This window comes from Hylobates moloch, unplaced genomic scaffold, assembly GCF_009828535.3.
Source record: "Hylobates moloch isolate HMO894 unplaced genomic scaffold, HMol_V3 SCAFFOLD_11, whole genome shotgun sequence".
NCBI classification, from domain to species: Eukaryota; Metazoa; Chordata; class Mammalia; order Primates; family Hylobatidae; genus Hylobates; species Hylobates moloch.
This window is the reverse complement of record NW_026652286.1, coordinates 90,077,734-90,102,808: the sequence shown is the minus strand read 5'-3', so window position 1 is coordinate 90,102,808 and position 25,075 is coordinate 90,077,734. Positions and strand designations below refer to the sequence as shown.

The 25,075-nt window shown below is 50.5% G+C and overlaps 1 protein-coding gene across 3 annotated transcripts in view; it reads left to right on the top strand.

Moving 5' to 3' along the window:
• Positions 1–2,083: 2,083 nt before the first annotated feature.
• Positions 2,084–25,075, top strand: part of BACE1 (beta-secretase 1) — a 28,804-nt gene continuing 5,812 nt past the window's right edge. Inside the window, exons 1-4 of one of the 3 annotated variants that reach the window (XM_032167508.2) lie at positions 2,084–2,854; positions 21,453–21,541; positions 23,101–23,317; positions 24,449–24,586. In XM_032167508.2, the coding sequence (XP_032023399.1) occupies positions 2,594–2,854; positions 21,453–21,541; positions 23,101–23,317; positions 24,449–24,586 (705 nt within the window). In that variant the 5' untranslated portion in view covers positions 2,084–2,593. Of the gene's footprint in view, positions 2,855–18,305; positions 18,992–21,452; positions 21,542–23,100; positions 23,318–24,448; positions 24,587–25,075 lie in introns of those variants that run through there. The other 2 variants (XM_032167507.2, XM_058446945.1) reach the window with 2 other exon arrangements.

Below are 25,075 nucleotides of genomic sequence, written 5' to 3'. Positions count from 1 at the left end.
CTCTGATACGAATGCCATCTCTATCATATCTACGATTCCCATATACACATTTCTCTATTTTGATTTCGATTTAACTTGTGTCTAATCACCTTATTGGTTAGGGTTTTCTATCCATATCATATAATCTGCAACTAATGATTCCTTTGCTTTCCAACATATATAACACTGTTTCCATTTTCTTGTCTTTTGAGTCAATCAAACTGTTCTGAACCGCGTAGGATAAGAATAGAGATAATGATCTGCTGGAAGCGGTGGCTCACGCCTGTAATCCCAGCACTTTGGGAGGCCGAGGCGGGAGGATCCTAAGGTCAGGAGATCGAGACCATCTCGGCTAACATGGTGAAACCCCGTCTCTACCAAAAATACAAAAAATTAGCCGGGCGTGGTTGCAGGCGCCTGTAGTCCCAGCTACTCGGGAGGCTGAGGCAGGAGAATGGCCTGAACCTAGGAGGCGGAGCTTGCAGTGAGCTGAGATCCCGCCACTGCACTCCAGCCTGGGCGACAAAGCCCAGGCTTTTTTGACTGTCTCAAAAAAAAAAAAAAAAACGAGGCGGGCGGATCACGAGGTCAGGAGATCGAGACACCATCCTGGCTAACACGGTGAAACCCCGTCTCTACTAAAAATACAAAAAAATTAGCCGGGCGTGTTGGCGGGCGCCTGTAGTCCCAGCTACTCGGGAGGCTGAGGCAGGAGAATGGCGTGAACCTGGGAGGCGGAGCTTGCAGTGAGCCGAGATCGCGCCACTGCACTCTAGCCTGGGGGACAGAGCAAGACTCCGTCTCAAAAAAAAAAAAAAAAAAAAAAAAAGTAGAGATAATGATCTTTCCTTTCCAAAGCCTGCCTTTAATGGGAGTAACTTAGCCTGTTATTACTACTTTTGTTGTTGTTGCTGTTGTTGTTGTTGTTGTTATCTTGTTTAAAAAGCTTCCTGGCTGGGTACAGTGGTCCATGCCTATAATCCCAGCATTTTGGGAGGCTGACGTGGGCAGATCTCTTGAGGCCAGGAGTTCGAGATCAGCCTGGCCAACATGGTGAAATCCCATCTCTACTAAAAATACAAAAATTAGCTCGGTGTGGTGGCGCATGCTTGTAATCCCAGCTACTCAGAGGCTGAGGCATGAGAACTGCTTGAACCCGGGAGGCGGAGGTTGCAGAGTTGAGACCATGCCACTGCACGCCAGCCTGGGTGACAGAGCGAGACTCCCTTTCAAAAGAAAAAAGAAGATTCCCTTTCATTTTTTAAAAAAATTAAATCAGAGTAACTGCTGAATTTTATCAACGGTTTTCCACATTTTATAAACAATATATTGTTAAAACCATATTGGCTTTTCTCCTTTAAGCTATTAGAACTCTAACGCTTTTGGTTCAAGGCTTTAAGCTCTTACCAGTTAATATAGAGATACTTTTCGGAGTGTTAACATTTTAAAACTATCAACAGCCATTTCTCCTCAGTCTGGCTGATGGTGCAGAAAATCAGAGGGGTCATAAGAATTCAATGCAAGTAGAGCCTCAAAGGCACAAACAGGTTCAGATGGGAGAAGACCCACTGGCTCTTACCTGCCCGCAGATCGCAGGCGCAGGAGAAAATAGACAACTGCACTTTCCCCTTTTGGACCCTGCTCCGCTGGTTTGCAGCCTGGAAAAACTCTTCCATCCCCTTTCATCCTGCTCCCTCAATCTCTGCTCGTGAAAATCCTACCCATTTTTAAACGCTCAAATTAAATACCACCTTCTCCCACTGAGTCTTCCCAGATCCCCTAGATGTCCCTCCAAATCCCTGCTCCTTAATGCCACATCGTATAGGATGAAACCCCACCGCGGCAGGAATCACTTAACTGTCCCGTGTAGAATCACCGTTTATTTCTCTCTGTATCCCCAGCGCCTGGCAGTGTGCCTGGCATACAGTGGGTGCTCCTTCGATGCTGAAAGAAAGACTGACAGACGGGAGGTGTGCCCCTCTCCATCCGTCTGGCTCTTCCCGCCAGGGCCTTGCAGGGCGGACTCCACCTCGGCAGAGGGCATCCCAGACCCCTCTCCAGCCCCGGAAGCCGGATTGCCTGCCATGGGAAGACTACACTTCCCAGCGATACCAGGGAAAAGCGAAAACCCTTTGGCTTTGACAGCCGCCGCCACAAGTCTTTCCGCCTCCCCAGCCCGCCCGGGAGCTGCGAGCCGCGAGCTGGATTATGGTGGCCTGAGCAGCCAACGCAGCCGCAGGAGCCCGGAGCCCTTGCCCCTGCCCGCGCCGCCGCCCGCCGGGGGGACAAGGGAAGCCGCCACCGGCCCGCCATGCCCGCCCCTCCCAGCCCCGCCGGGAGCCCGCGCCCGCTGCCCAGGCTGGCCGCCGCCGTGCCGATGTAGCGGGCTCCGGATCCCAGCCTCTCCCCTGCTCCCGTGTTCTGCGGATCTCCCTTGACCGCTCTCCACAGCCTGGACCCGGGGGCTGGCCCAGGGCCCTGCAGGCCCTGGCGTCCTGATGCCCCCAAGCTCCCTCTCCTGAGAAGCCACCAGCACCACCCAGACTCGGGGGCAGGCGCCAGGGACGGACGTGGGCCAGTGCGAGCCCAGAGGGCCCGAAGGCCGGGGCCCACCATGGCCCAAGCCCTGCCCTGGCTCCTGCTGTGGATGGGCGCGGGAGTGCTGCCTGCCCACGGCACCCAGCACGGCATCCGGCTGCCCCTGCGCAGCGGCCTGGGGGGCGCACCCCTGGGGCTGCGGCTGCCCCGGGAGACCGACGAAGAGCCCGAGGAGCCCGGCCGGAGGGGCAGCTTTGTGGAGATGGTGGACAACCTGAGGGGCAAGTCGGGGCAGGGCTACTACGTGGAGATGACCGTGGGCAGCCCCCCGCAGACGGTAAGGTGGTCAGGCCAGCCCTTAGCCCTCCGCCTGCATGAGCAGAGGGGAGACAGAATGGTGATGCCTCAGGCTGGCCCCTGCTCTAATGGGCTGGTGGGGACAGCAGGAGGGACCCCTCCCCAGCCATTCCCCGGGGGTCACGTGGTTGTTGGCAGAAGTGTTCCCAAGCTCCCCTTTCCCTCCTCGTCTCCCCTGGCTGCCTAGTTCCCCTTGCTCCTCACCTGACACATACGCCCTCCGGAAGGATTTGAGGCAAGAGAGACACATCAGCTGGGGACCCTGACCTGGAGGAAGGGTCCGCCACAGGGGCACTATAACAGGTGTCAGCCCCTCTGACAGTGGCCCAGTCCGAGTCTTCCAAATCCCACCACTCTAGAGGTTGGCCACCCAACCTTGTCCCTCCTCTGATTCCCACCATTGTTCCCAGTACCTCCAGGACCAAGGAATCCTGGCAGCAGTTGAATCAGCACCTTGCTCCCACCATCTGGGCTGCCACTGGGACGGCAAAGTGAGGTTGCCGAGGCCCCGCTGACTGCACTCAGCCCGGAAGCCCTGGACTGGCTCCTGCCGTCCCCTCCTCCTCCCCTTCTCCCTCTCGCGGTCTACACTCCAGCCCCTCCCCCACCCCACACCTCCCCAGGCCAGAGGGGAACTGAACGGAGCCTGGGGAAAGGACAAATGGTAGGAAAGGAGCCAGAGCTCCCTTTTAAGAGTGGGACTCCTTCCATGGCAGGGGAGAGGGGAGTTATAGAGAAAACACGGTCTGCCTTCCCCATCCTTCCTGACAATCTCCAAGGTACCTTCAAGGTGGCTGGTGGAAGTGGCACCCTCTGCACCTCTGTGGGTGAGCAGCCCTCCATGTGGGGTGCTGTGGCTGACCTCTGTGTGCATCTGCCACCTCTGTGGGGGAGTCTGGGCCCGGGCAGCCCTGTGGTTCTGTGTATGCTGGTGCGTGTCACCTTGAATCTGATCCTGCACATCTGTGAGCCACCTCCGGATCTGTGTCTGGGAAGTCTGTCCTTGGGAGGGTCTGTGAAGGTGGGAGTGTGTTTGGGGTGGGCGGAGGGGACAGCCACACTTTCCTGAACTTCTCAGACAGCTGGATCTGGGAGAAACACAAACCCCCACCTCCCAATTACTTTACAGAAGCCAGCCTTCCTAGGTGCGTGCTCCCCAGCCCTACCTCTCAGCTAGCCGAAAGCCTGGTCTTCCCCACTATCTCACCCTCTTTCCTGTGCACCATAACTTCCCCAGAAGTAGTCTCCCGTGGGAAGTTGAGGGGGCAGGACAGAAGCCAAATCCAGGCCCTGAGCAAACAGAATGCTAGATGATACCGTCAGGGAGCAGCGGGTATGCAGAGACCTGGGACCTACTCCTGTTTCTGCTACTGATGTGCTGTGCAAACTGCATGGACCCCATGGCACAATGCAGGACGGGGCTGCAGAACCCACACAAGCTTTGAGGTCAGATAGTCCACGAATCCCAGCTCTACCACCCACAGCTTTTCCTCTTCTCAGCTGTGTGGCCTTGGGCAAATTGCATAACCTCTCTGAAACTACTGTCATGTCTTTAAAATGAGTAGGAAATGAGATCTCCTTTGCAAGGTAATTGTGAGGATTAAGTTGTGAGGGTTAATTGTTCTAGGTGCTTTCACCCAGAACAATGCACCTGCATACAAAACTGACCTCCAACAAATATGAAGTCACTTTATCCTTGTCTGGCCTGTTCTGCCTCTTCTATGCTATGCAATGAGGCATAAAAACTCAGATGTCCTGGGCCTCCATGTTTTACATGTATAAAACTGGGGTATCCTGTAATCCCAGCACTTTGGCAGGCCAAGGTGGGCAGATCACCTGAGGTCAGGAGTTCGAGACCAGCTTGGCCAACATAGCAAAAACCCTGTTTCTACTAAAAATACAAAAATAATTAGCCAGGCGTGGTGGTATGCACCTATAATCCCAGCTACTCAGGAGGCTGAGGCAGGAGAATCACTTGAACCTGGGAGGCGGAGGTTGCAGTGAGACAAGATCACACCATTGCCCTCCATCCTGGGCAACAAGAGCAAAACTCTGTCTCAGAAAAAACAAAAACAAAAACTGGGGTATCCATTACTGTACTTCCCTGATCCCCTGAAATAATGCATACATCCTGTGGCCCAGTACTTAGCCGAGAGTAATTGCTCAGTAAATGTCGGTTCCTTCCTTGTTCCTTTCTAGAAGAGGAAAGTGGGCTTACAGTTCAACACCAGTCCAGGAAGTTAATGCCAGGGAGCCCACAACTAAAGCAACTGTGTGGCTTGCATTATGATTTCTAACTAAGCCTGCATCAGCCAGTCTCTGCTCTCTGGTGGCTTGGACTCTCTCCCCATCTGTCTGTAAGAAGGACGCCCTTTCTTCCTACCTGGCGTGGCTGTTGTAAGTGCCAAATGAGAACTTGGATGGCATTGTATTCTGAACAAGTAAAAGTGAAATTTGGGGAGCACTTTCTCTGTGCTAGGCAATTAATTGCTGGTACTTGGGGGCTGATCCACAAAGAGACAAGAAGACATGTTTTCTGCCCACATAGAGTTAGAGTGGAAGTGAAAGGGCGGAAGTGATGAGTACAAGGTCATCCCTGCAGATATACTCAAAGCAAGGTCTGCAAACCCTCATTGGAGTTAGCTAAAAATGTAAATTCCCTGGCCCCATCCCTGACCTCTAGAGACAGTATCTCTGAGAGTGGGGCCCCGCAGTTTGTGCCTCAAATTTGAGAACCATTTATGGCTGGACGCGGTGGCTCACGCCTGTAATCCCAGCACTTTGGGAGGCTGAGGCCGGTGGATCACCTGAGGTCAGGAGTTCGCGACCAGCCTGGCCAACGTGGTGAAACCCCATCTCTATGAAAAATGCAAAAATTATCTGGGCATGGTGGCAGGCACCTATAATCCCAGCTACTCGGGAGGCTGAGGTAGGAGAATTGCTTGAACCTAGGACACAGAGGTTGCAGTGAGCCAAGATCATGCCACTGCATTCCAGCCTGGGTGACAGAGCGAGACTCCGTCTCAAAACAAAAAAAAGAAAAGAGAATCATGTATTTATAGGAGTGCAGAGAGTGAGTGCCACAGGTGTTCAAAAGGTGATAAACTCATCCAGGAAAGCCGCACCAGGGACATGTGCTCTGAGCATGGTCTTGAAGGATGGACAGGAGTGGCAGGCTATTCCCAGGGGGCAGATGGCACCATACTATCCCACTGTACTGTAATTACACCTTACACATATGTCCATGTCCACCCCTTCCCACCCTACCCCCTTAAAACTGGGAAAGGCCACAGTGAATGACAGGATGAGTTATGGATGTTAGGGCTTAAGCATGGTTGTTTAGGAGACAAAAGAGAGCCAGTCCTCTTAATATTACAGGTTTACGCTAAGACCAGATAAGTTTGGGCAAATAAAATAGAGCCAAATAGCCATAAAGCTTAAATGTGAGACTATAAGGTTTGGACTTTGGCCTTCAGATATAAGGGAAAATCTGAATTTATTGGGGCAGGGGAATGACATGAAGAAAGCAATCTTTCAGGAAGAGACATCTGATTTTTAAAAAGAGTGGGGGCCGGGCGCGGTGGCTCACGCCTGTAATCCCAGCACTTTGGGAGGCCGAGGCAGGTGGATCACAAGGTCAGGAGTTCGAGATCAACCTGGCCAATATGGTGAAACCCCGTCTCTACTAAAAATACAAAGATTAGCTGGGTGTGGTGGCGTGTGCCTGTAGTCCCAGCTACTCAGGAGGCAGAGGCAGAAGAATCTCTTGAACCCAGGAGGCAGAGGTTGCAGTGAGCTGAGATCGCGCCACTGCACTCCAGCCTGGGTGACAAAGCGAGACTCCGTCTCAAAAAATAAAAACAAAAAGAGTAGGACTGAAAGACACAGGCACAGGGGGCTGTCACAACAATCCAGGTGTGAGGCCCTCTATGACAAGGAGGGCATGAGGCTGCGATAAGATGGAAAGAGAAAGGAAGGGCAGGATGCAGAGAACGTGCCAGGGCAGGTGGGGAGGATTTGGTGACATTAGTGTGAAGGGAAAGGAAGAAGGCATCAAAGATGGTTTTGAGATTCTGATCTGGGGTGAACTGGAGGATAACAAGACTGTGGGAATAGGAAAGGTGGCAGGAGGGGATGGCTTATAATACTTGTGTACAAATTTATTTGTTTGTTTATTAATTACAGGGTCTCACTCTGTTGCCCAGGCTGGAGTACAGGGGCACAATCATAGCTCCTGGGCTCAAGTGATCCTCCTGCCTCAGGCTCCTGAGTAACTGGGACTACAGGCACATGCCACCATGCCCAGCTGATTTTTTTCAAATTGTCTCACTATGTTGCCCAGGCTGGTCTCCAACTTCTGGGCTCAAGTGATACTTCCACCTTAGCCTCCTGTTAGTTTGTCCCTTACAGCAATTCCTGCAATATATAAAAGGTCTTTGCTTCAGTGAGCTGTGATTGCACCACTGCAATCTCCAGCTTGTCAGAGGATGACAGAGACCCTGTCTCTAAAAAAGAAAAGAAAAAGAAAAAAAAAAAAAAAAAAGGTCTTTATCACTCACAGTGTCTAGCAGAAGAAATGGGGTTGAAAGGTTAAACCACTGGCCAGGTAGAAGGCCAGTAAGTTAAGACCTGTTTCATCCTTGCTCTTCCTACTGTGCCATTTGTCTTGGGGAAGAAGAAGAGTTTATCACAAGCATCCCTCTTCCATTCTCCCATTACACCTGCTGATATCTCCATTACTACACTTGTAATGTATTACAACTGTTTTTGTGTTTGTTTCTCTCATAAAACTTCAAGCTCTGGCCAGGCGCAGTGGCTTACGCTTGTAATCCCACCACTTTGGGAGGCTGAGGCAGGAGGATCATCTGAGGCCAGGAGTTCAAGACCAGCCTGACCAATATGGTGAAACCCCGTCTCTACTAAAAATACAAAAATTAGCCAGGCGTGGTGGCAGGCGTTTGTAATCCCAGCTGCTTGGGAGGCTGAGACAGGAGAATTGCTTGAACCCGGGAGGCGGAGGTTGCAGTGAGCTGAGATTGCGCCCCTGCACTCCAGAGCGAGACTCTGTCTCAAACAAACAAAACTTCAAGCTCTTAAGGACAATGTCTTTTTAATTTTATTTATTTATTTTGCAGTATCCTCTCTTTGTGTTATAATAATCTACGACAATGCCAAGCTCAGAACATACACCTAAAAAACATTGAGTGAATGAATAATAAGCTGCAAGCCTCTAAACAGAACTGCTGAGGGCAGTTGTAAATGCAGAACTGTAGCTCTTGGAGAAAGTATTTTTATTCTTTTAAACGAAAGGGCTGGGTGCAGCAGCTCACGCCTGTAATCCCAGCACTCAAGTGAGGCCAAGGCGGGCAGATCACCTGAGGTTGAGAATTTGAGACCAGCCTGGCCTACATGGCGAAACCCCATCTCTACTAAAAACACAAAAATTAGCCAGGTGTGCTGGTGCATGCCTGTAAACCCAGCTACTCAGGAGGCTGAGGCAGGAGAATCGCTTGAGCCCGGGCGGCGGAGGTTGCAGTGAGCCGAGATCGCACCACTGCACTCCAGCCTGGGTGACGGAGTGAGACCCTGTCTCTAAATAAATAAACAAAAGGATATTATCTCATTTTAATATTATGAGCATCACTGACCAAACAGGATAATAAGGTAACTGTTAGGAGTGAAATTTGGTGATAGTCAATTCAGTTTAACAGACATTTATTGAGTACCTACTGTGTGTAGAAGAGAAAAATAATGCCATAGTCTTAGCCCTTGGACAGCTCGTAATCTGATGTGAGACACAGACATAATACCTAAATATTACACAAAACCAAATGCATTTGGTACAAATAGTGGAACAGTGGATCTTGAAAGTGCACAGAGAGTAGCAGCTACTTCTGACATGGTATTAGGGACAGCTTGCTGGAAAAGGAGGGTTTTTTTTGTTTGTTTTTGAGAGGGAGTCTCGCTCTGTCACCCAGGTATCCACCCGCCTTGGCCTCCCAAAGTGCTGGGATTATAGGCGTGAACCACCGCACCCAGCCGAAAAGGAGGTATTTGAATAAGGCCTTGAAAGAGGAGAAAGCTTTGCAATATGGAGAGTGGTGAGGAGGAGCACTTCATGAAGAAAAGCGTGAACTATGGTGAGAAGCCAGAAGGCATGGTGGGGATGCTGTGGGGCTGACAGGACTTTGGGTTTTATTCTGCAAACAGTAAGGAATCCTTGTAGGTATACGAGAAGAGGGATATTATCGTCTAATTTTAGTTCCAGGAAAACAGCTTCAATGTGCAGGACGACTTGGAGAGTCTAGCATCATGACTCTAGACATGGAAACAAGGATCTCAGGATACAGGGGCCTGAAAGAGGGTGGTGGCAATGAGGGTAGAAAGGAGGAATCAGCATTCATCCATCGTTTAACCAGTTATTCTCTGTGCTTGATGAGATGTGTGGGGTGAGAGAGAGCGAAGAGGAGATGATGGCTTTATTTAACCTCTCTGACTTTTTGTCAGGGAACAAAGCAATGGGGGAAAGCTTTTGAAGCACAATATAGTTTTTTTGTTTGTTTGTTTTGAGAAGGAGTTTCGCTCTGTTGCCCAGGCTGGAGTGCAGTGGCGCAATCTCAGCTCACTGCAACCTCCACCTCCTGTTTCAAGTGATTCTCCTGCCTCAGCTTCCCAAGTAGCTGGGATTACAGGTGCCTGCCACCACGCCCAGCTAATTTTTTTGTATTTTTAGTAGAGAAGGAGGTTTCACCACGTTGGCCGGGCTGGTTTCAAACTCCTGACCTCAAGTGATCCGCCCGCCTCAGCCTCTCAAAGTCTTAGGATTACAGGTATGAGCCACCACACCCAGCCAGGAGGCACAATATAGTTTACCAAAGTTTATGTTTATTATTCTGCTTTAATTATAAGGGATAGGTATTAGCATACCTATTTCGGGGATGAGGAAACTGAGGCCCAGAGAGACTAAGTGTCTTGTCCAAAGTGATTCTGTTAAGAAGAACAGAGTAGGGGTTCAAATCTAGGTCTTTGGATTCTGAGTCCAAATACCGGGGCCTTTCCTTCCTGTGTTCTACGATCTGGGACATGTTGGTTGCCTTTGAGATGCTAGTGGGTCATCCTCGTGGAAGTATTCAGCCACCAGCTGACAGTGGGAATCTGGAGAGAAGTTAGAACTAGACAGGCAGACAGGACTCATCCACAGAGAGGCTGTGAAAGCCAAGTTAAAAAATAGACTTGTTCTTTGAGGGAACGGAGAGGGAAAGGAGAAAAATGATTAGGGAAAGAATATTAGGTATAGACAAGGAAGCAAGAGAAAATCATCAGAACAGTAGAAAACCATGAGGGCTCAGGGTCTCAGAAACCAAGAAGGGCCACGTGGTTTTTCTTTTTTTCCTCTCCTTCCCCCATAATGGTTTTCAAACTGTGCTTGGCAGGGTTCTGTAAAGGGACCTCAGCGGTGAGGGAGAAGGCTGGGAGCAGTTAACACTCTAGATCCCCACCCTTCCTGTCACCAAGCCATCCCCATCCCCCTGCCCCAAATCTCCTGAGCCTCCCAGGATAACTTTGCTTTCATTGTTTTTATACAGTGGACTTCTGGGTTATATTTTTTTAAAAAAGAGTTTTTATAATAAAAAGGTTGAAAACCATTGAGCTCAAAGAACCACCCTCCAAATTAGACAAAGCCAGCAAGACTCTGGCTCTATAAGTTGCCTACCCAGTCCCTGCGACCACACCTGGCTTTCCTGGATTGGGCCTCAAGTTGCACACAAGCCCTTGCTGGAGCCCTCATCCTGTCTTTCCAAACCTCTCCTCTACTCCCCAGACCAGTAAAGAAGAGTTTAGCTGGGAGTGAGGGGCATTGAGAAAGACTGTGCTCTAAGAGCACTAAGGTGGAAGGTCAGGAACCCTTCTTGGGCCTCTCCAATAAAGGGCTAGGCAGAAAATTCCAGTTGAAAATCCAGGAAGAGGCCAGGCAAAGTGGCTCACACCTGTAATCCCAGTGCTTTGGGAGGCCGAGGCAGGCGGATCACCTGAGGTCAGGAGTTCAAGACCAGTCTGGCCAATGTGGGGAAACCCTGTCTCTACTAAAAATACAAAAATTAGCTGGGCCTGGTGGCACATGCCTGTAATCCCAGCTAATCAGGAGGCTGAGGCAGGAGAATCACTTGAACCCAGGAGGCGGAGGTTGCAGTGAGCGGAGATCATGCCACTGCACTCCAGCCTGGGCAACAGGGCGAAAACTCCATCTCAAAAAAAGAAAAGCCAGGAAGAGAAACACCTCCCAGGGAAGCCGCCATACCTGATGACTAACTTCTCTCTCTCCTGGGAGCCTTCTCTTTCAGGTGCCTGGGCAGGGGAGAGTTCTGGGAAGGAGCCAGAACATTTTCTGAGTTCTGGAGCTGCCCTGAGATTCTCCTGGCAGGATGCGACAGCACCTGAGTACATCCTTAGTACCGCAGCCTCGGGTACTGTAGCCAGGTGGTTCCCGAAATAGGAGAACTGGGCTGTGCTGGGGAGAATGAGGAAATCAGCAGTACTGGGGGGATTCTGACATGGGGAAGCTGGGACTCCTAGGTCCTTTTCCTCAGAGCAAACTGGCCAAGCTCTGTCTCCTCCCACGCCAACTTATCCTCTGTCACCATATCTCCCAAGCTGCTGTCACTCTGGGGCTACCCTCTCTGCTGCCCACTGTAGGCTGGGTGTCCTGTTGCTTGGTCTTTCAAGGTCAGTGAATCTCATCACTTAGTCTTTTTTTTTTTTTTCTTGAGACAGGGTCACTCTGTTGCCCAGGCTGGAGTGCGGTGGCGCAATCTCGGCTCCAGGCAACCTCCACCTCCTGGGTTCAAGCAATTCTCCAGCGTCTGCCTGCCGAGTAGCTAGGACTACAGGCGCACGCCACCACGCCCGGCTAATTTATATATATATATTTTTTTTTTTTTTTGGTAGAGACAGGGTTTCACTATGTGGCCAGAATGGTCTCAAACTCCTGACCTCAAGTGATCCACCCACCTCAGCCTCCCAAAGTGCTGGGACTACAGGTGTGAGCCGTTGTGCCCGGCCCCATCACTTATTCTTTTCCAAGGCCTGTGGAGGTTTTGACAGGTAGGACAAGGAGTGAGTTCTAGCATCTCCCAATGGCTTGAATAAACAAGCCCATGTGCTGAGCATGACACAGGTGCCATGGGGGGAGATGCCAGCGGTCAGCTTCATTTTCAACTGATGACAGAGCAAGAGAAGATTCAAGCCACTGTAACCTGTGGGTGGGACAAGGTTAAATAACAGGAAGGACTTACTGTCTGACAATGAAAAGCAGGTGGCGAATAGCTGCTGTGATACCTTGTGGAGCATGGGTTTTCCAGGTGGGTTCCGCAGAGGCTAAAGGTGCTGAAGAGATGCCTCAAGAGCCAGCACAGGCAGGGGAGGGAAGCAAAGGAAATCAAACCTCCCCTTCAAACAGAACATCTCTGCCTTTTTCTCTCTTGTACACCAGGATCCTGCATACAATTGGAAAAGAGGAAAAGGATTCTGCTGCTTTATTTTTTATTTTTATTTATTTATTTTTGAGACGGAGTCTCACTCTGTTGCCCAGGCTGGAGTGCAGTGGCGCGATCTCAGCTCACTGCAAGCTCCACCTCCCAGGTTCACGCCATTCTCCTGCCTCAGCCTCCCAAGTAGCTGGGACTACAGGCACCCGCCACCACGCCCGGCTAATTTTTTGTATTTTTTAGTGGAGATGGGGTTTCACCGTGTTAGCCAGGTTGGTCTCGATTTCCTGACCTCGTGATCTGCCCGCCTTGGCCTCCCAAAGTGCTGGGATTACAGGCATGAGCCACCGCGCCCGGCTGATTCTGCTGCTTTAGAAAAAAAAAAAAGTTTGAAAACTGTCATAAATTTTTGGACCATCGACATCCATCATTTTATTGGAGTAGGAGGCACTGGCAAATAATAGTTGAGCTGGGTTAGAGACTGCGGAGAAATGGAGCATCCCACCCAAAGGGGGAAAGGTATACTAGATAAGGTTTGGGGTGACCCAGCCACATTGGGAGTCCTTGAAAAACCAGCCAGAGGTGGGGTAAGTGGCGCCAGGGCGCCTGCTTGCTCCCAGGTACCAATGGCCAGCTACAGCCAGGAGAGGCAAGTGGAAGGCAGAGGAACTAGCTGGGAAAAGGAGTCCATTTGCACAGGGTTGGCTGATTTGTTCGAGGTGGGAGGAACCTGGACAGGACCCAGTCACTGGACTCTGAGGCAGGAGCTGTGTGCTCTTTTGGCCATAAGCCCCTCCCTGCTGCTGACTTTAGGCTCCTCTTGTCCTTTCTTGCCCCCTTTTCTCAGCCTTGGGTAAGCTCAGGTCTGGATATCACTTAGGAAAAGCAGATGAAGCTGACTCACAAGGTTCTGGGACTAAGGAGACCTGGAGTCACTATAACTGCTCTAAGAACCACAGGACCATGGGTGGATATTCACCAACATGGTGAAACCCCGTCTGTACTAAAAATGCAGAAATTAGCTGGGTGTAGTGGCGGGTGCCTGTAATCCCAGCTACCCGGAGGGCTGAGGCACGAGCCAAGATTGAGCCACTGCACTCGAGCCTGGGTGACAGAGCAAGACCCCATCTCAAAAAAAAAAAAAAAAAAAAAGAATAGCAAGAGTCCATAGGGTCATAGGAATTAACTGCAGGGAATGAGGCAGTTGCTGTCAATTAAAAAAAAAAAAAATCATTATGGAGCATCTACTCAGGGCTAGGTAACAATTAGGGAATAAGCAATATAAATGCTCCCTACCCTTGTGGAGCTCATAGTCTGTGGGACAGGCAGACATTAAATAAATGATTAAAAGTGTGAGTGGTAGACAAAGAAGCACAGGTGCTACTGAGGATTTGCAAGAGGAAGAACCTAATTTATCTGGGCATCAGGACAAGACCTTTGAGGAAAGGATGTTTAAAGTGTGATGTGAACATGAGAACAGGGAAAGAACGTTGAGGACAAACATATGCAAAGATGCACAAGTGAGAGATCATCATGCTTTCAGGAAACTTCACAAGAAGCCTGGTGAGGAAAGGGAACTGGCAAGAGATGTTCACGGGGCTGACCTATGGTTGGTGCCTTCAAGGTCAAGGACCCAGGATTTAATTCAGATAGTTTGTGTCAGTTATCTGATGCTGGGTGACAGACTACTCCAAAATTTAATGGCCCAAACAAGAGTCATTTTATTTTTCAGGATTCTGTGTGTTGGCTTGTGATTTTTCTACAGATCTTACCTGGGCTCACCCATGTGGCTGCATTCAGCTGGTACGTCAGCTGAGGGCTGGACTAATCCAGGCCTGTTGGGCCTCTGGTTCTGTAAAGTCTTTCATTCGGAAAGAGGCAAGACTGAGTTACTTCACACAGAATCTGAGGACAGCGTTCCAAGAGGGCAATCCCCAATGCACAAGTGCTTATCAAGCCTCTCCTTGCATCATTTGCTGATATCCCGTTGGCCACAGCCAGTCACATGGCTAAGCCCAGAGTCACTGTCAGAGGGGATCCCGCAAGGGCATGTGTCGGGGGCAGGGTGGTTCATTAGTATAACAATCTATCACATACTTCCTCTCCAAATGGGAGAGACGGGAAGGTCAAGGAGATGAAAGACCACACTTAAGGCTTGGTCAGAACCAACAGATTCTTGTCCTAGCTTTGTGGCATGTGTAAGATGGGTGAAGTTGCTTACTCACTTAGGTCTCACTTTCCTTCTCTGTAAAATGGAAGGCTCCTAAATCTCAACTTTAGCTGAAAGCCTTGTTATACAAGAATATAGGCATCTTCCCTGTTTAGCCGTGAGGCCCACGCAGAAGAAAATAGACTTCCTATTGAATAGGAAGAAGAATTGGAGCTAGAGCCCCCACTCCAGAGGCTTTTTGCAAAAGTGCTATGACCTTGGGGTAGTACCAAGAAAGGGTGTGGATTCTTAATAATGAGGGGTGGTTCAGAATTGGAAAGAGTCCCCATCTCTCCAGGCCACTAAACAGATGCCCCTTGAAGGCATTTTTCATCCAGAAGAATCTGAGCCATCGCTGTCTGCTGGTGAGAGCTGAGGCCAAGAAAGGTGGGATTTGGGGAACAAAGAGCTTACCCTAAGCTTGCCAGCTCCATACCTGCCTCATCACCCAAGATCTATTGCTGAGAACTGCAGGGGAACACGCAGAGTGAAACCTGGGCAGGTGTGCCTTTCCCTGTGGGGCTTGTTAGCACTTCCCATGAAGCTGCCTTCCCTCTGAGGCCCCCAGGGGCACGTTTGTTTGTTAAATGATTGACATTGACCTAGTTCTGACCCCAGGCTGCAGCTCCCTGGGCATCTGACTCCTGGGTCTGCCTGACCCCAGGGGACAAAGACGATGACTCCAGGATCACAGGCTGCCTAAATACAGGCAGGTGTCATGCCAGGGGCCAGGTGAGAGGAAGGCAGGTCTAAGATAGAGCCACACCTATAACCTAAAACTCTCATGGTTTGGGAGCCACTGAGAGATCCCTCCCTCCCCAACTACCCAAAAAACAGGGTAGATTAGCTCTTTCACCTTTTCTTTCCTTCAACCATTCATTCATTCAATAAATATTATTGCCAGGCACTGTGATACCTTAGTAGAATACTAAGGACATTTTAGTAGTTTTAAATTCTATATGAGGGGAGGTGAGATTCAGTGTGCAATTACAGAGTGACAAGTTCTATGGAAGATTTTATTTTATTTTGAGACAGGGTCCGGCTCATTTTTTTGTGTTTTTAATAGAGACAGAGTTTCACCATGTTGGCCAGGCTGGTCTTGAACTCTTGACCTCAAATGATCTGCCCGCCTTGGCCTCCCAAATTGTTGGGATTACAGGCATGAGCCACCGCGCCTGGCCTGGAAGCATTTAAGTAAGAAAATATAACCTGGTCTCTCTCCCTAAGGAAGTCCCTTGAGCTCAGATGGCAGGATGTGTAGGGAATGAGTAGATAAACCTGCAAGTGGAGAGGAGGATGGTCCAGGCAGAGTGAAGCTGATACAACAGCCTTTGTGAGAGGGACCATAGCTGGTGTGGGGAACTGAGATGACGTCAGTGTGGCTGGCAGCAGAGCTTTATGGGTTTTTTGGTTGGTTTTGGTTTTATTTGTTTGTTTTTTGTGTTTTTTTTGAGACAGAATCTTGCTCTGTCACCCAGACTGGAGTGCAGTGGCGCCATCTCATCTCACTGCAATCTCCACCTTCCAGGTTCAAACAATTCTCCTGCCTCAGCCTTCCGAGTCGCTGGGATTACAGGTGCCATGCCCAGTTACTTTTTGTATTTTTAGTAGAGATGGGGTTTCACCATGTTGCCCAGGCTGGTCTCGAACTCCTGACCTCAGGTGATCCAACTGCCTCGGCCTCCCAAAGTGCTGGGATTACAGACGTGAGCCACCGCACCCGGCTAGCTTTACGTTTTTAATAGCAAAGGAAAACTGATTACATAGGCGGGTTAACAGTCAAATTTGCACTTTGAAAATATCACTCTGGCTGCAGTGCACAAAACAGATTTGAGAGGTCAAGAGAAGATGTGCCAAAAGCAGCCGGGAAACTACTGTGATATTCCAGGGTGAGCTGATGATAGCTTGGCCTAGGGACAGCAAAAGAAATAAGGAATGAATACATTCAAGAGACTTGTAAGGAGCTTAATTGGACAGGACTTGTTGATGCACTGGATAGAGAGGTGAAGAAGAGGAAGGTGTTAGGATATGTCTGATACTGCTGACCTACAGAACAGGTGGGTGATGCTGCCATCCACTAGTATAAGGAACACTGGAAGGCAGCCATCAGATGGGCAGGACTGTGTTGGGTCAGCTTGGGACATCCTGAATTTGACTTTTTTTTTTTTTTTTGAGACCGTCTTGTTCTGTCACCCAGGCTGGAGTGCAGTGGCACAATCATGGTTCACTGCAACCTCAAACTCCTGGGCTCAAGCGATCCTTCCACCTCAGCCTCCCCAGTAGCAGGGACCACTGGTGCCCATCACCATGCTTGGCTAATTTTAAAAATTTTGTTTGTAGACGTGGGGGTGTGTGTGGGGGTGTCTCACTATGTTGCCCAGGCTGGTCTTGAACTCCTGGCCTCAAGTGATCCTCTTGCCTTGGCCTCCCAAAGTGCTGGGATTACAAGTGTCAGCCCCTGCACCCAGCCCTTGAGGTATCTTTGAGGCACTTGGATGCATGCATCGGGAGCTCAAAGGAGAGGAAAAAGCTGGAGTTTAGAGCTTAGACATCACCAGAATCTACGTAGATGGCTTAGTGGGAGAGGGTCGTTAGAGAGGAAGAGGGCCAAAGCTCAAGCCATGAGAAAGGAGCCTGCCAAGAAGACAGAGAACACAGGACCTGAGAAGATGAAGGCTGACTTGAAAAATACCTTCAGTGTTTGATGACGTGAAATCACCGGTAACTGTAGTAAGGGCTGTTTTATAGTGGAGGAATGGAGGCGAAACCCAGTTTTAGAATGGGTTGAGGAATGCGTGGGAGGTGAAGAAATGAAGACAGCCTGGCTGAGCGCTTTGGTTGTGAAGGGAGAGGAGAGAGGGGAGCTGGAGGCGGATGTGAGATTAAGGAAGTTTTTTGTTTTTGTTTTTTTTAACGACGAGATGAGCATCTGTAAATGTTAACAGGAAGAATTCAAATTTGGTGGAGATGGGGCCAGGATGGGGTGGCTGTATCTATGTGAGGGAAAAGGGCTAAGGAAGAGGTGGGTGCCTGGTAAGGGAGGAGGGAATTGGCTCCCCAGCACAGGTGGCAGCTCCTGCGGAGCCTGGGAGGGGCAGCCGCAGGCAGGTTGGTGTGGTTGGCTGTGGGAGATGAGGGCAGTCCCATCCCCTGGCCCCGTTCAGTGACCCGAGAGGGGAACCCGGCTGCTGGGGTTCGGCGGCTGCAGCCCCTCCACTGCTGCCTTTGCTCAGGCGGCCCTGAACTGCCCTGTTTTATAATGAGCGAGCAGTGCCTCAGCCTTGCCTCGGGCCTGTCCTGTAAGAGCCCCCCCCCCGCATCCCCCCGCTTGGAATGGAGAAGGGGTGGGGAAAAGGCTGCCGGGACTGGCCAGGGCTCCGATTAGAAGCATTGAAGGGCAGGACCAGAATTACTTCTCTCGGCGGGAGCACACCGCAGAGGGCAGACAGTTCGACATTTGCTTGGGGGAGAAGCCCAACTGTTTACTCTGGTTTTCTTTTTTTTGTGGAAGGCGGAGAGGGGAGGCAGAGAGCAGTGGGGACCTGAAATCGTGGTATTGGGGTGGGTGAGAGGGATGGGAGTGGACGAGGACGTTCCTTCCTGGGCTCGGCCTGGCCCCCTTTGAGGTGGAAGTGGGAAAGGCTGGGGCTGGAAGGACAGCAAGAGCACCTAGGGCCTCCCGGCTGGGGTGAGAGTACCCTGCAGAGAGCTTCCCCCCCCCCCGCCTTGCAGGAGAGGAAGGGGGAGGCAGGGAGGGGCAGGGACAGCAGGAGCCCCCAGGTCAAAGCTCCACTCCAGTGTAAAGCAGTAGCCATATTTGCCTAGAACTGGCCGGATGTTTCCTCCGTTGCACAGGCCACAGAGACTTGTGGAGGAGATCCTCTTTCTTTGGGGTCCAGTGACAGCAGGGAGCCCTGTAATATTAGGCCAGCCCCCCATGCTGGGAGCTGAGTCCTGAGAATGGGGAAGAGGGTTCCTGGGGAGAGGGTGGGTGAAGACTTCTTAATCATTAACCTGGTTGATTTCATCTGAACTGCTGAGCCTCCCGGCTCTATTGATTTTCTCTGAAAGCATAGCATCTGGAGCTGGTGGCTGCCCAGAGACCGGGGAGAGAGACCACGGGTAGAGGTAGGGGAAGAGGGGCAGGGAGGGGAATGGAAACCAGGCCAGGAGTGGGGGGCTGGGAAGGAGGGAGGAGACAAGGTCTGAGGGCCGGGAGATTGTCAGAGGAGTCTTTGGGGATGTGAGGAGGCCAGGAAGTCTAAGCAGGCACTGGGGGAGGGCACAGTCAGCACAGCCACAGAGGCACCACGGAGAGCAGGAAGGAGCCAGAGAGGATCTGGCAGAGAGGACGAAACTGAAGTCCAGAGAAGCACAGTGATCTGCTCAAGGTGACAAGGTCAGAGCCTGCACCAAAACTGAGGTCAGTTGATTTCACTGGACTGAGGCGAGAAGATACAGAAATGAAGGCCCCTGGGGCAGGGGAGAAGCTGAGGTGATGGAAAGTCAGCGAGATGCAACTTACAAATTACCATTTTTCTGAGGGTGGGGACTTTCCTTTTTTTGCCTGTGAGGATATAGTAGGCTTTCAAAAAATGGCTCTGGTCTGACTGAAGGTGGGGTCAGGCCATCAAAGGAGGAAGAAAGGGCCAAGTAGAAGTGATGCTAGAGGCCGGGCATGGTAGCTCACGCCTCAGCACTTTGGGAGGCCAAGGCAGGTGGATAACCTGAGGTCAGGAATTCGAGACCAGCCTGGCCAACGTGGTGAAACCTTGTCTCTACTAAAAATACACAAATTAGCCCTGCGTGGTAGTGCACACTTGTAATCCCAGCTACTCAGGAGACTGAGACAGGAGCATCACTTGAACCCCGGAGGCGGAGGTTGCAGTGAGCCAAGATCACACCATTGCACTCCAGCCTGGGTAACAAGAGCGAAACTCCGTCTCAAAAAAAAAGAAGTGATGCTAGAAAGAGCTGGACAGAAGGGAACACCAAGAAGACACTTGTCCATCTTCACTTAGCCAAATCCAGGGCCCTGACAAGATGTGTTTTCATCAGGACATTTTATGGGGCTCCTGGCTCCCCACTATTTCTGACAGTAGGATTCCTAGGTCTGTGTCACCTCTAAGACAGAAGGGGAGCCACATTCTGGTGGCAGGGACAGAACCACACGCATGGACACTGATGTGCCATCCTGGTCCCCACAGGTCCCCTCACCAGTACAGCTCCTAGAATAGGTCTTCTCTGGGCTGGAGGGGATAAGCCAGACTGCTTCCTGGGAGAACAGAAAAGGAGCAGGGGGCTCTGAAGACAAATCAGTCAGGTACACAGTGAGCAGGGGCGATGTGACGGGAGAGAGACAGGGGAACAGAGACAGCACACACACCACATAGCTCTGAGATGACTCCATAGACTGAAGCAGACACAGCATTTCTTTTTTTTTTTTTTTTTTTTTGAGACGGAGTCTTGCTCTCGCCCAGGCCAGAGTGCAGTGGTGTAATTTCAACTCACTGCAACCTCCGCCTCCTGGGTTCAAGTGGTTCTCTTGCCTCAACCTCCCAAGTAGCTGGGATTATAGGCGTGCATCACCATACCCAGCTAATCTTTGTATTTTAGTAGAGATGGGATTTCACTATGTTCACCAGGCTGGTCTTTAACTCCTGACCTCAAGTGATCCACCCGCCTTAGCCTCCCAAAGTGTTGGGATTACAGGCATAAGCCACTGTGCTGGCCTCAGACACGGCATTTCTAAGGCCATGTTGAGGGTGCCAAAGGAAACCAAGATATTTTACCCCAGAATATACTACTTTGACATATTTTGGGTCGGCTGTCAGAGGGCCAGCATACAGAAGTGGCCCTGCAAAGCTGGCTTTTGAGGAGATTTGCATCTGCAGACAATCTGCATTGATGCCACCTGGCTTTCTCTGAGGCCCTCCCTGGTCCAAATCTAGGAAAGATTAACTGAGAGTCTGACATGTTTAAAGGTCTGAAAGACACATACATCACCTGTTCTCTCTGAGGGGTGTTACCTGTGAGGTTTCATTCATATAAAAAGACCACTTTTACTGGCCTGGCCTCCTCTTATCCCTCCCATAACTATTTTTGCCAAAGTCCAAGTCCCCCCCCCTCTTTTTTTTTGAGACAGGGTCTCACTCTGTCACCCAGGCTGGAGTGCAGTGGCATGGTCTCAGCTCACTGCAACCTAAACCTCCCAGGGTCAAGTGAGTCTCGTGCCTCAACCTCCTGATTAGCTGGGACTACAGGCATGTGCCACCACACCCAGCTAATTTTTGTATTTTTAGTAGAGACAGAGTTTCGCCATGTTGGCTGAGCTGGTCTCAAACTTCAGAGGGCTCACGCCTGTAATCCCAGCACTTTGGGAGGCCGAGGCGAGCGGATCACCTGAGGTCAGAAGTTCAAGACCAGCCTGACCAACATGAGGCAGATGATCCACCTGCCTCAGCCTCCCAAAGTACTGGGATTACAGGGGTAAGCCATTGCACCTTGCTCAAGCTCCCATTCTTTCTGTAACCTCAAGATGGTATAAAATCATCAACCATCTGGCTATTTCTTTGACTTCCTATATTTTTTGACTCCCTTGCATGTTAGTTCTTCTACTAATCTGCCTTTTTTCAGTTGGTTTTTCAGCAGACCTTCAGAGGGCGCAGGGGAAGTGTTCCTTTGGCCCCCGCAGCACCACAGGACCCCAGGTCCTGTTTGTGGTCATGGTGGTAACGGGTGCCAGCCTGGACCAGTCCTGCATCGTGGAGCTTCACTCTGGACATTCTAAGGGGCAGACTGTGGCTGGGGCGTGAGGGATAATAAAGGTGGTGTGACCGAAGCCTCCTGTCTATACCATCTTTTCTCTCCCCTTTCTCTGACAGCTCAACATCCTGGTGGATACAGGCAGCAGTAACTTTGCAGTGGGTGCTGCCCCCCACCCCTTCCTGCATCGCTACTACCAGAGGCAGCTGTGAGTCCTGGGGAGAGCCCGGGGGAGGTACCTTTTCCAAGGATCCCGGGCCAAGAAGGGTCAGGGGAGGGATACAGAGACAAAGAGTCGATCCTCAGATTTTCTTCTTGGCAGGGAAGGAGAAGGGCGAAAAAAAGACAGTGACCAGGAGAGACAGGGTGAAGTGCGTGGTGAGAGGAGCTATACCATGGGCAAGGGTGAATTGAGAGGTGGCCAGGAAGTGCTTCACTACTGAGACAGGGCAGCCTCCTGCGGGAGGGAAAGGAAGAAGAGCCCATAGCTCACAGAACAATCTCAGGGGGCTCATTTTCTCTGCCTGAATGGGGAGACGAAAACCCCACATCCCCTCAGTGTCTCTCGGTTCCCTGACAACACCAGCTAAGTCTAAGCTGAACAGGCCTCAGTGATAGCTCCCCTTGCTGTGTTCTTACCCAGGGGCCACTCTAGGTGGCTTTGCATAGTCCAAGGACATGAAGGAAAGGGTCTTCCATAAACCCCTCTGCCTAGACCAGTATCAGGGAACTGAAAGCTGAAATATCTCCTCCATGCACCACCCAGGGTGCCACCAGTTGGATTCTGCTTACTGGTGAAAGGGGGGTTGAAGAGAACTGGTGAAAGTGGGGGACTGGTGAAAGGGGGGTTGAAGAGGACTGGTGAAAGTGGGGACTGGTGAAAGGGGGGTTGAAGTGGGCTTTAAGAGGCAGTGAGGGATAATCTGGAAGCCTCCTTAGCATAAAAGCAGGAAGAGGAAGGGATGAGAGGACACCAATGTCTGAGACATCTGTGTGTGCAAACGTGAGTAAAGGCTTAAATCCTATCCTTGGACTTGTAGGCAGCTGCAAAACCCACCTTCCGTTTCCTCTAATGTCCCAATCTAAAAGAAGCAGTCAGGGAGGAGGGTGCAGGTAGGATTGATGAAAGGGCATTCACCAGCTCCTCGTCCTAGTTCCATCACTGCCCCCACCACACACAGAAGCCCTGGTTAGTGGTGTGATTAAACACAGTTGGGGCTGCCACATGTTGAGCACGTTTCACAGAAGTGGTATGTAATACCAACCTGCTTTTCTGAGATGCTTCTGCAAACCCCTTCTCTAGAACTTGCTGTAGAGGTTCCACATTCACCCTGCCTGGCAGGTTCTCTACCACTCGGATGGTACCACTAGGTTCCAAGGCAGTAAGAGAGTCAATGGTTCCTTTTCTCTGGGAGCTTGACGGAGCCAGAGGGCGGAAGAGATGCCCGCTAGCTGTCCCTGCAGCAGCAGCAGCAGGCACAATGCACAAAGCCCAGGCTTGTTCTTTACAGGGCCTGAGCTCAAGATCTAGGAATATGAGCAATAGAGATAGGAGAGCGAGTCTCAGCAATGGCCCCTTCATCTATTTGCAAGCCCACTTTACACTCTGCTCTGGGTGATGAGTCTAGGGATGTTTTGCTGAGCACCTGAAAGCAGACTCTAGGATTCCCCTGAGATGAGATAAGGTGGCGTTTGGGAGTAGGTTTAACTTAGATCCTTATATCAGTTGTGGTTATGCATCCACAGATCTCTGCCTTCTTTCCACAGGTCCAGCACATACCGGGACCTCCGGAAGGGTGTGTATGTGCCCTACACCCAGGGCAAGTGGGAAGGGGAGCTGGGCACCGACCTGGTAAGCATCCCCCATGGTCCCAACGTCACTGTGCGTGCCAATATTGCTGCCATCACTGAATCAGACAAGTTCTTCATCAACGGCTCCAACTGGGAAGGCATCCTGGGGCTGGCCTATGCTGAGATTGCCAGGGTGAGAGGAACAGGGCTTGGCCCTACACACTGTATGCACACTGCACACATGGCACACTACACAGAGAAGGAATTAGGAGAGAGAAGGGGAATTAGCAGAAGGAGGGCAACAATCAGTTTAAGGATTATTTAACAGGGGTATAGGGTGGCAGTCTAAATTTTAGCCCTATAGAGGGCAGAACCATAGTAACAGAAGCTGTGATAGGTACAAGAATAGGCTGTGGTTTCTATGTACTCTTAAGATTTTTTTTTTTTTTTTTTTGAGACGGAGTTTCACTCTCGTTGCCCAAGCTGGAGTGCAATGGTGCAATCTCGGCTCACTGCAACCTCCGCCTCCTGGGTTCAAGCGATTTTCCTGCCTCAGCCTCCCGAGTAGCTGGGATTATAGGTGCCCACCATGACGCCCAGCTAATTTTTTCTATTTTTAGTAGAAATGGGGTTTCATCATGTTAGCCAGGCTGGTCTCGAACTCCTGACCGCAGGTGATCCGCTCACCTCGGCCTTCCTAAGTGCTGGGATCACAGGCATGAGCCACTGCGCCCGGCCACTCTAAGATCTTTAATAAAGGCCCCCATAAATTTGAAGCTGGTTAGGCATAGGGGGATCAAAGATATATGAACCTGGCCAGGCGCGGTGGCTCACGCCTGTAATCCCAGCACTTTGGGAGGCCGAGGCGAGCCGATCACCTGAGGTCAGAAGTTCAAGACCAGCCTGACCAACATGGTGAAACCCCATCTCTACTGAAAACACAGAAATTAGCCGGGCATGTCGGCGGATGCCTGTAATCCCAGCTACTCAGGAGGCTGAGGCACGAGAATCACTTGAACCCAGGAGGTGAAGGTTGCAGTGAGCCGAGATCGCGCCATTGCACTCCAGCTTGGGCAACAAGAGCAATACTCTGTCTCAAAAAAAAAAAAAAAAGATCTATGAATCTGTGAACCCATCAATACTGTCCTGTTTGCATTGCCAGGGCTCCTGCTAACCCTTCCTCTGCCAAATCTCAGTGCCTTAAGATGGTCTTTCCCAAGGAGCATCCCCCAAGCCTTCAAATTTGCCTTCCAGTTTAGACAGGAAGCTGGCCTCTGTCTTTAGGTCCGTATGAGGACTCACTCCTTGTCTCTTTCTGCCAAAGCCTGACGACTCCCTGGAGCCTTTCTTCGACTCTCTGGTAAAGCAGACCCACGTTCCCAACCTCTTCTCCCTGCAGCTTTGTGGTGCTGGCTTCCCCCTCAACCAGTCTGAAGTGCTGGCCTCTGTCGGAGGGAGCATGGTGAGTAGGTGCTCAGAGAAGCGAGGTCCTGGCATTGAGGGAGAGATGGGTGTCATCCTCCCCACTCCCTGAAAGCTACACCACAGTTTTGGCTCCGATACTTAGAATCAGGAGGAACCTCTTTATATTCCCTACCCTCACTTTATTTTTCCATTCTTTTCTTCTTTGCGTTATTCCAGAAAGGAATCAAGGCACCTACGGTAAACTTGGAAAGGAAGGCAATTAGGAAAATTTCAAAGGAAATCAAAATAAAACCTGTTGAATTAAAATTATTCAGTTTGATGGTCAGAAGGCAGACATATAAGAAGTTTGTCTATTTATTAATTAATTAGAACAATGGTGAATGGTTCTCCAATAAGCAGAGAAAATAAAACTTATAATATAAACAAATAACCATTCATTCAACATTTATTGTGGCAGTTTAGATTTAAATAACTTTATATCAAGGGCTGTATGATTCTGAAACAAATAATTAAAAATCCCGGAAAG